At 42.3% G+C, this 9,232-nt stretch overlaps 1 protein-coding gene across 6 annotated transcripts in view; it reads left to right on the top strand.

Annotated features, from left to right (window-relative positions):
- Positions 1-9,232, top strand: part of kif21b (kinesin family member 21B) — a 75,911-nt gene continuing 66,679 nt past the window's right edge. For 4 of the 6 annotated variants that reach the window (XM_032512539.1, XM_032512540.1, XM_032512538.1 and 1 more), the window contains exon 1: positions 1-416. In XM_032512539.1, the coding sequence (XP_032368430.1) occupies positions 376-416 (41 nt within the window). In that variant the 5' untranslated portion in view covers positions 1-375. The remainder of the gene's footprint in view (positions 417-9,232) is intronic. The other 2 variants (XM_032512542.1, XM_032512541.1) reach the window with 1 other exon arrangement.

Below are 9,232 nucleotides of genomic sequence, written 5' to 3'. Positions count from 1 at the left end.
AATGTCTGAGCGCCGATTCAACGTGATCGCGTCTCTCTCAGAGAAGCGGTGCAGTTTCTGATGAGCGCTCATATGCTTCTCTCAGACGCACTTTAAACAGGATGTTGATGATGAGACAGACCACGGAAAGAAAAACAACAGCGGGTTAAACTCTGCGATGTGACAAACACCCGTGAGCCAGAGATGACCGCCACAGCGGAGGAGAAGAAGACAGGAGGAGTCCCGATGAGGCAGCTCACCGCCGGCAGGTCTTGACGGCTGCTCCCGCTGACCTGAGACGCCCAGCACCGCGTCAGCACCGCGCGGTTTACACACACTGAAAACCGAACATAGCCAAAATACTCCACATCCCATCGGGGAACCTTAAAAGAGACAATGGCGAACCAGGGCGACTGCTGTGTAAAGGTAGCACTGAGGTAAGCCTCCGACGTCTGTCTGCTGGAAATCTGCCGAGCAGACCACATTGTGTCTGTGCTTCCTGGCAATCAGTTAAATGCGTCCTGCACACCTATAGTCTTATTTCACTACTTACACTCCTTACTGTCTCTGCTCATTGCTCAAATACTAAAAAAAGAGCATTACACCTTGTTTTACAATACATTGGTGGCGTTGCACAGTACTACTGGGAATGCAAAGCATGTCAAGAGTGTATGGCTGCACTTTATTTCCATATGATTGTTTTCATGTTGGAGGGCATACGTTCTCCAGCATTGGTCTGTTTTATGTGAGGCAGCAGCTTGCATTCATGATTTAACATTGGGTGAAGTGACAAGGACAGCTGCAGCCAGGTGCAGGGAGGAGAATGGGCGTTTCTCCTCAAACCAATTTGATTTATTATTCTCACAGGCAACTACCTGCAATCTCACCTTATCATAACTGAGTCGATTTAGCACCTCACATGTGTATGGCTGAGTCAGCCTCACAGTTAGGTTTGGAAGCAGGGCTTGTGCTGTTTTTAAAAAAAATGAATCGAGCACAAAGACATGCTCTCCTTCAGAGCTGTGTCATTTACTGCCTTTGTTGGAAATGCACCCAAAAGCTCAGGCAGCAGAGCAGCTTTAGGATTTGTATCAGGAGATATATTAGCAGCCCATCAATTATATGTGCCAAGACTAAATGCAGATTGAGAGAGATCACATTAATGTGCATGTGCTGGCAGTGGGTGCCTCTAAAACTGAAGGGCATGACTTGAGTGTGATTGGGGCTGCGTTTTGCAGTGTGTGGGGCAGAGGCGGTGGTCTGAAAGACTGTCCTTTGACTCGGACCCTCCCAGAGACGGTCACATCAACTAATATATCCCAATTGGTCATACTAATAGTCCTTTGTGAACAGGCATCCTTACACCCTCTCTCATTGTGCAAATGTAAAGATTAAGATTAAGCCATACTTTATTGTACCCGCAAGAGGAAATTACATTTATTCACTCTGTTGTTAGTTAAGTTAGTTATTTAGTTGGTTAAGCAACTGCAACAAAGTAATAGCTAAATGTAACTATTCTTCATCAAGGACTCATTAGAGGTCCTCCAGCCCCAGTTTGGGAACCATTGATTGAACCTAGTGGGGGTTGAGGATGGGCTGTCGGCCCAGTAGGGCAGCCTTTTAAGACAAACCTTACAACCGATGGCCCTATTTCCCCAGGGGAGGTTTGAGAGTCACTTGTCAATCAGCCGTTGAGTGAATCTCTTTTGTCCTTGTTCACGGCAGCAACTGTAACAGGAAGTTGGGTGGCTGACAAAAACAGCTAAGAGAAAAGGTGAAAGTAGAAGCCACGGAGACAGCTGGTGGCTGCTGCTCAACTGAAGTTATTGATTAAAGTCTGGGGAGCAGTGGCTTGTTTTGTAGCAATGTGTAACTGAATGAAGGTGACGGATCTCACACATCACACGTCCGTACGCCTGTTTGTTAAGCTGTCCTCATATTTTTTGGTGATGCAATATCGACACGATCATCAGTTTGTAATAAGCATGTTGTCAAACTCAGCAAAATATTGTAAAATCAACATGGGGGCATTATAATCACAGCAGTACATTTTTATTAGCGCAAACTTCCTGTTGTTATTAAACAAAATTTGTGTAATTACATGACTGCGCTCGTGGGCGAGCTAGCACTGCTTCTTTTCATCATGTGTGATCTGTGTGTGTATGTACATGCCCTGCAAGTGCCACCAAAAGCATCTGTGTGTTTGACAGGAAATGGGAAGCCCACACATAAACACACAAAGAAGGATAACTTCCTGCCTTATAAGCAATGGTTTTCCCAATGACCGCCAAGCATCTTTTATTTTTTTCCCTGAGAAAGTCGGCTGCTGATAAGAGAGGATGGTGTTTAATTGCTCCCATGTTGTTGTGTAGCCCTCGGGCAGACTGCATAAAGCTTAGGACTCTGTGTTTGTGTGTGGGTGTGTGAGTATGCATTTGAAGGGCAATGAAGTTTTTTTGACGGCTAACACACACACACACACACACACACACACACACACACACACACACACACACACACATAGTCTGAGTCGCCAGCATTCATTTCCTAAATGTCTGCACTGCCTTCCTTAAACAATGGCCATATAGCGAGGGACGTGACCTACAATCCTGCATTCAAACATGACTGCCTCAGAATAGGATGTGGATATGACAGACACACACACACACACACACATACACACACACACAAAGTAAATGGTTCTGGGTTGCAGTCAAGTCAAACATTGGGATGCATGTAATGTAACACCTGACTAAGTGGCCGTTGTTAGATTGCTTCTGGCTGGCTGTTTCATCTTTATAAAGCTGCATTCACTTTACAGAACAGCTTAGTCTGATTCAAACAGACTACACGAAAGAGAAGACCCCTGCATTTCCTGAGTCTCACCCATTTGAACCCCCACACACACTCACAATCATATTCACACAGACATACGCATGGTTTTACTTCACCTCATGGTTGCCTCCTCCTGTCGTTGATGTTTCGTTGAGTTCTGCGTTCGCCCCAGATTGAAAGCGGTATGTTAGGGCTGCCTCTGAGAGTGCATGTGCAGCTATAAATGTCAATAAATCAGCTTTTGTGTGTATGCTTGTGTGTTGGGTGTAACTTGACTTGAAAGTTACGAGCAGTGTGCATATTCCCATTTGCATATCGATCTCTGCAGCTCAGCCACTTACTCATTTCAGACCAGCGAGCGACTCTTGTCATACACTAAAGTGCTAAGTCAGCCTCCATAGCTGTGTATTAATAAACACAAAGACAAATCTGTTTAGTGCTGTTGTGGTCTTTAACCCTGTGACTGCTGCTTGATGTTCCCACCTTAACAGACTATTCCTCAAGGCCTTCCCCTCTGTCGGATTTGAGATATGTTGCTAAAAACAACCTGAGGAATCACCAATAAATGATTCCTCAGTCCTATTGGTTTCATGCATTAGTGGTGACCTTTATGACCCTGAAGGAAAAAAATATCTTCTGCAAATAGAGCACAAAATAGCTAGTGTTTTTTCAGCCCCTACAGGTGGATGATTGGGTTATTGTGGACAGTTATGACGCAGAGCCTTTTCAGCTTAAAGGCCATGAAAGCTCAGCTGAGGAAAAGAAAAGGTTTTTATCTCTCTGGTCCTTGGCTAACATGTTGATCAACCAGTTCAAAAATAGTTTTTTTATAACTCAATGAAAGCCCCGCTGCCTTTTGCCACCCCAAGACCAAAACACTGGCTTCAATACGAAACAGAAGCAGCAGAGTACAACTGCGGAAGCGGCCCCTCACAGCTGATACACAAAGGGTCTAAATGGGAGTTTTTTTGTTGTCAGACGTGTGTCCTGTGTAGGCTACCAGTCTCGCCTGTTTCCTGTATGTGTTAACAGTTTGCCACACGGGCTCTGTCTGGGTTACACACCTCCCCAGGGGGTTGCCTTGTAAAATGACTGGACTCTGGTGGGACATGGGGTTTGTGTGGCTATAAGCCTACAGTATGTACTAGTCACAGGGTAGTGCTGAAATGTAATCTTCTCATCAATGCATTATTACACTTAGTCTCAACATCTATTCCCCCCCCATTGAGTGGCTTGACGCAGATTTACAGTCGCCGGCAAGTACAAGTGAAAGTGTTATTGCTCTGTTGATGGGAGTTGTTTTTAAGCAGCGATTTGGCCTCAACTGAGGGAAGAGGAGCAGGAAACATGACAGAGCACACACCCAAATTGGGCGTCCACAGCTGTGCATCACTTCCTCCTCATGCTGCCCTGCTGGTCACATGTTGTTTTTTTAGACCTAAAAGTTTTGTGTGCATATCTTTTGTGGTGAGAGTGCTAAATTAGCTCGCTCACTAGAATGGCTTAGCATTATGTGTGCAGTATGTGTCACTGCAGGCTAGATGAAAGAAATCTCTGACATGAGACCTGCTAGTTGACAGGAACATCATATTTGAAACAAATGACATAGTAGAAGGTAAGAATCAGAACATTTCATGACAGTAATGGGCTTAAAAAGAATAACACTGGCTGTTTTGCTCATTACTTATAGTAACTGTTGCATGATCAGTCTACAGGCTCGGGGGCTTTACAAGCAGACTGTGGCGGAGGAGGTAAAAAATGTCTGCAGGACAAAGAAGTCAGTGAGGTTGCCAAGCTACGCCTTTTTTAATCCTGGGTTTCCAAACAATAACACGACTCCTCAATGACACATCTGATGACAGGTGAATGATAGAGCTACTTGATTGTGTTTCTGAAATCGCCTGACCATCAGGAAAGTGTTGCTTGTGTATAGATCCTGATAGAGTAGAATTTATTACCCCATATCGTGTGTAATTAAAACGTTAGATCAGAAATATTAGGGACTTGGCACAGGCTTTGGCATTAAAATGAGCGGTGCAACTTGTCTGTTGATGAACTTCTCCCCTTTAAGTGCATCAGCACTCCCAAATGTTGTGCTGCTGTTGCAGAATGACTTCCTGTGAAGCTGTCACTGGACTATCCACACTTCCTGCTCACTTCCTGCTTTGTGAACTGCTGATTAGCCCGTTGGTGCAATTCAGTTAAGACTGGATCCTCAGTGAGAGCGTAATACTGAAAGGAAAGGGAAACCTCAGGCCATTAAAAAAAAAAAAAAAAAAAAAAAAAAAAGAAACTTCGAGGAATCAGTCTTCTGTTCTCGAGCCCGAAAGAGAGCATCAATTTAAGTCTTACTTTGTAAAAAGGGGGCCTGTTGTTCCTGACTCCAAAATGAAAAAAAACACACGTCGGTCTCGGGTGTGCTGTGTTCTCTGTTGACGACAGGTCATCTTAATCTTCCCTCTGTTTTCCTCATCCTTTTATTTTCTCTTGCTCAAACACTTCTGCACTGTGAGCTAAATAAAGCAGAGTGACCAAAATGCTCGAATTTTCTACCCCCCCTCCTCAGCGTCCTTCCACGTCATATTCCAACACACACACACACACACACACAAACACGCACACACATTCATTTGAATTCATCCATTTGAATTCACTAAGGAATGAAAGGCGTTTCAGTCTGAACATTTGCATTTTTCTGTAATCAGGGCCTTATCATATGTCAGCTGGAGCTGGCCTTCTAACCAGCCTAACTATAATCATTCATGCTGCCTGGACACACAAACTTTTTTTATGGTTTGTGTGGTCAGTACAGAGAATAAGTAATTTTTCTCCTTCTTTAGCATTTTGGTGACAGTTAAATACAGTGTGTGTGTGTGTGTGTGTGTGTGTGTGTGTGTGGTGTGTGTGTGTGTGTGTGTGTGTGTGTGTGTGACGAGTAGCAGAGGCCCTTTAAACAGAGCACCTCTTGGGTGAGCATAGACAGAGAACACAGTGTGAATGAGTCTGATGTCACTGCAGGTCTTTGTGCTCTGTGCTGAGTTTGCGCGCACACACACACGCGCACACACACACGCGCACAAAGACTCTGAGCTAGGGCAGATGGGGGTGAACAACACGCTATATTTTTAGAGAGTACGGTAAACAGGAAGGGGTGAAAGAAAAAGGTTCGCAAAGTCAACTTCTGATGTTGTCTTTGTTTTATAAACTGCGCTTCCTCCCCTGAAAAGAGCAATACTTCCTGCAATTCAACAAAACAAATACAAAGAAAATCAAAGAGAACTAGAATTAAAGCCTTTTGGTTGTATGCCTCCTCCAACCAGGTAAATTGCAGTTTACATCCATGTCTGTCGTCATATAGAGAGCCAAAGTCCCGCCCTTCCAGTGGACTTCATGGAACCTTTAACTCGGAAAAAATATCAACAGGAGTGAATAGGGAGAGGCAATTATTTTTTGATCCCGTTTGAATTGAGCCATGGTGTACAAATATGATGTTCGTCAATTAAAAAGATAATTTTTCAACCCAAGAAAGTCTCAGTTAGCAAAACTTCAGCGAGACGTCATCCATGCAACACTGAAGTGTGTAGTCTTTCTAATTACGTATTTTCACAGTCTTATACTTCAACAGTTCAACAATAGACTGTGACTTTTTTTGGTTGAAAAATTAACTTTGAAATTGACGAATAATTTGCCTCTCCCCGTTCACTAACGTTTATATTTTTTACGAATTAATGTCCCATGGACCGGAAATAGAAGTGCATGACTTTGGCTCTCTACAACCTATGTAGTGAAAACTTTGAAGCAATTTAATAAAAGGTATATAGTAAGGTAAGTGTATTTTCTTGCAAAACATGGATGCTTCACACCCATCTACAACCCGGCAGCACAGAATATCTATACAATCCCCACAGTTTTAGGATTAGTGTCACCAATTCAGTATCTTTCTGTTGCGAAGTTATTGCATTGAGTGATGGCCAGAATAGCGTTTTTGCAGAAAATTATGATGTCACAGTGATGTTGACCTTTGACCTTTTGGTTATAAAAAGTCATCCCTTCATCCTATTAGACATTTATGTGAGATTTTGTCAAAATTAGTGTATGAATTCTTGAGTTATGGCCAAAAAAATGTTTTTTGAGGCCACAGTTTCCTTTGACCACTAAAATCTAGCCAGTTCATCCTGGACGTTTGTGCCAGATATGAAGAAATCCCCTCCTGGGGTTCCCGCGATATTACGTCCACAAGAATGGGACAGTCGAGCACATGTGCATACTTCATACATAAAAATGGACAAAAATTGGTAAAAGGAGCAAGTGTCTCTTCTATTGTCAAAGGGTCTACTGTAGTGTGCAAATGTGTGTGCATCTGTGTGTGTGTGTGTGTGTGTGTCAGCTTGGGTGCGTCCTTGTGTGCATAAAAGCGTGAGTGGGTGTTGGTGTGCGTCTGAGCATCGTCTGTATAAATAATTTGGGGCACAGCTGCACGTGTATGCCGTAAATCCGCAGAGGGAGGAAGAGACAGAGATGGAGGTGTTGTGTCTAGACTGTGTAGAGTTTATATACTTCTCTAAATGTTATATGTTCTTTCTAAACAATCTACAGTTATATATTCTTCTGCTTTTTAAATCTGTGAACTAGAAATTTAACATTGCCAGTAAACAAGCAATGGGAGTGTATCATTATTCAGTAAATCTCTTTTGTGTCTCTTTAAACATACACCTAAATACACAGACACACACATCTGTCCTCTGAAATGTCTCCGGAAGCTTTAAGCAGGTCAGAATTTCTGTGTCCATGTCCATCTGAAATATATGTATTTATATTCAGTTTGATTGAGCTTGACGGAGAAGTGTAGATATTATAGACAAAACAAAAGATGTGAAGACCTCAGAATTTGTGTGTGTGTGTGTGTGTGTGTGTGTGTGTTTTTGTTTGTTTTATTTGGATCCCCAATAACTTCAGCAAAAGCTAAAAGTTATTCTTCCTGGGGTCCTATAATCTGTTCTTGTGTACTCTTTACAACATCACATTAAGAAATAAGATAACAAAAAGCCTTATACTATGACTCTAATTTGGTAAGAAGTATTTCAATTCTTTTGAAGGTAATATATCTTAAGTGATTTTTTTAAAACCATACTGAGTGTTTTGTTAGTCTTTGGCATTGCTCTGTACCTAATTGAACGTTGAATTGATTTGGTTTTCACTCAGGCAAATAAAACTACCTCCTACTGCATGCCTCGTTAGATAATGATGTGTATCAATACTAAAAGAATAGTTTTGAATATAAAGTAAAAGGTGTTTGGTTTGTTATATGTAAAAAAAAAAAAATTAGCAAATACACAAATCTATTTCTAGATTTGTGTGTGTGTGTGTGTGTGTGTGTGTGTGGTGTGTGTGGGTGTGTGTGTGTGTGTGTGTGTGTGTGTGTGTGTGTGTGTGTGTGTGTGTGTGTGTGTGGTGTTGTGTGTGTGGTGTGTGTGGTGTGTGTGTGTGTGTGTGTGTGACCAGCTGCACATAATCACCTTCAGCGCTAAGTCGCTTAATCACTGCTGGAGTTTGTGTCTCTGAGTTGTTTTGTTTGTGTAGTAGGTGTGAATGGAGAGAGATGACAGCAGGACGAGGCTCTAAAATGGCTGATTTCAGCACTAAATAACTGATGAACTGAAATGTATCTACTTTAATTTGTCCAGTACTTTGGTTGATGACCAAATATCTGCAAAACTATGTGTCACACTTAGTGCTAATTAGCAAATGTTAGTGTGCTAACACGCTAAACTAAAAGCAAACATGGTAACATTATACCTGCTAAACATGAGAATGTTAAATTTGTCTTTGTAAGCATGTTAGCACACTGTGCCTCTTGGACAGTTTGCTAACATGGCAGTAGACTCTTTATCTTGTTATTTTGTTTAATATAGATGAATAGAAAGGTCTAGGACACTGCCTAGACTTTTGACCGACAGTATAAGCCATAGCCTACACTTTTGGCTAATTCCATACAGTGCACAGGGTTGCCAACTCTTTCCGAATGAAAGTAGGTAGTTGTAGCTTCAAATGTTGCTAAAAGTCACTGTCTAACGTTCATTTGCATCTTGGTGACATCATCGCATATAATTTGTTTAAAGCTTATTGCCTGGCTCCGCCCTCCTACGTACTTCCGCTCAATTTTCATTTTCTTTCAGTACTACCTCTGGGTTTGCGGCATATTTTTGGGTTTTCTCCGGTCCAATCTTTACCAATCCAATCAGCAAAACAGAGGGAGTGGCTGAGAATGATGACGTTGAGGTTGTGCGCAAGTTCAGTTGTAGTTCCGTAATGGCGGCAGAGAAAGATGCGAGCGAAGCCATTCGGTCCATTGTGGCAACGCTGACGAATATCCTGAAGTTAAAGCCTGAGCAAGAACAATTTTGCTGAGTTTTGTTGG

Source organism: Etheostoma spectabile, chromosome 4 (assembly GCF_008692095.1).
Source record: "Etheostoma spectabile isolate EspeVRDwgs_2016 chromosome 4, UIUC_Espe_1.0, whole genome shotgun sequence".
Classification (NCBI taxonomy): domain Eukaryota; kingdom Metazoa; phylum Chordata; class Actinopteri; order Perciformes; family Percidae; genus Etheostoma; species Etheostoma spectabile.
The sequence above is the reverse complement of the archived record's forward strand: the minus strand, read 5'-3'. Positions and strand labels throughout refer to the sequence as shown.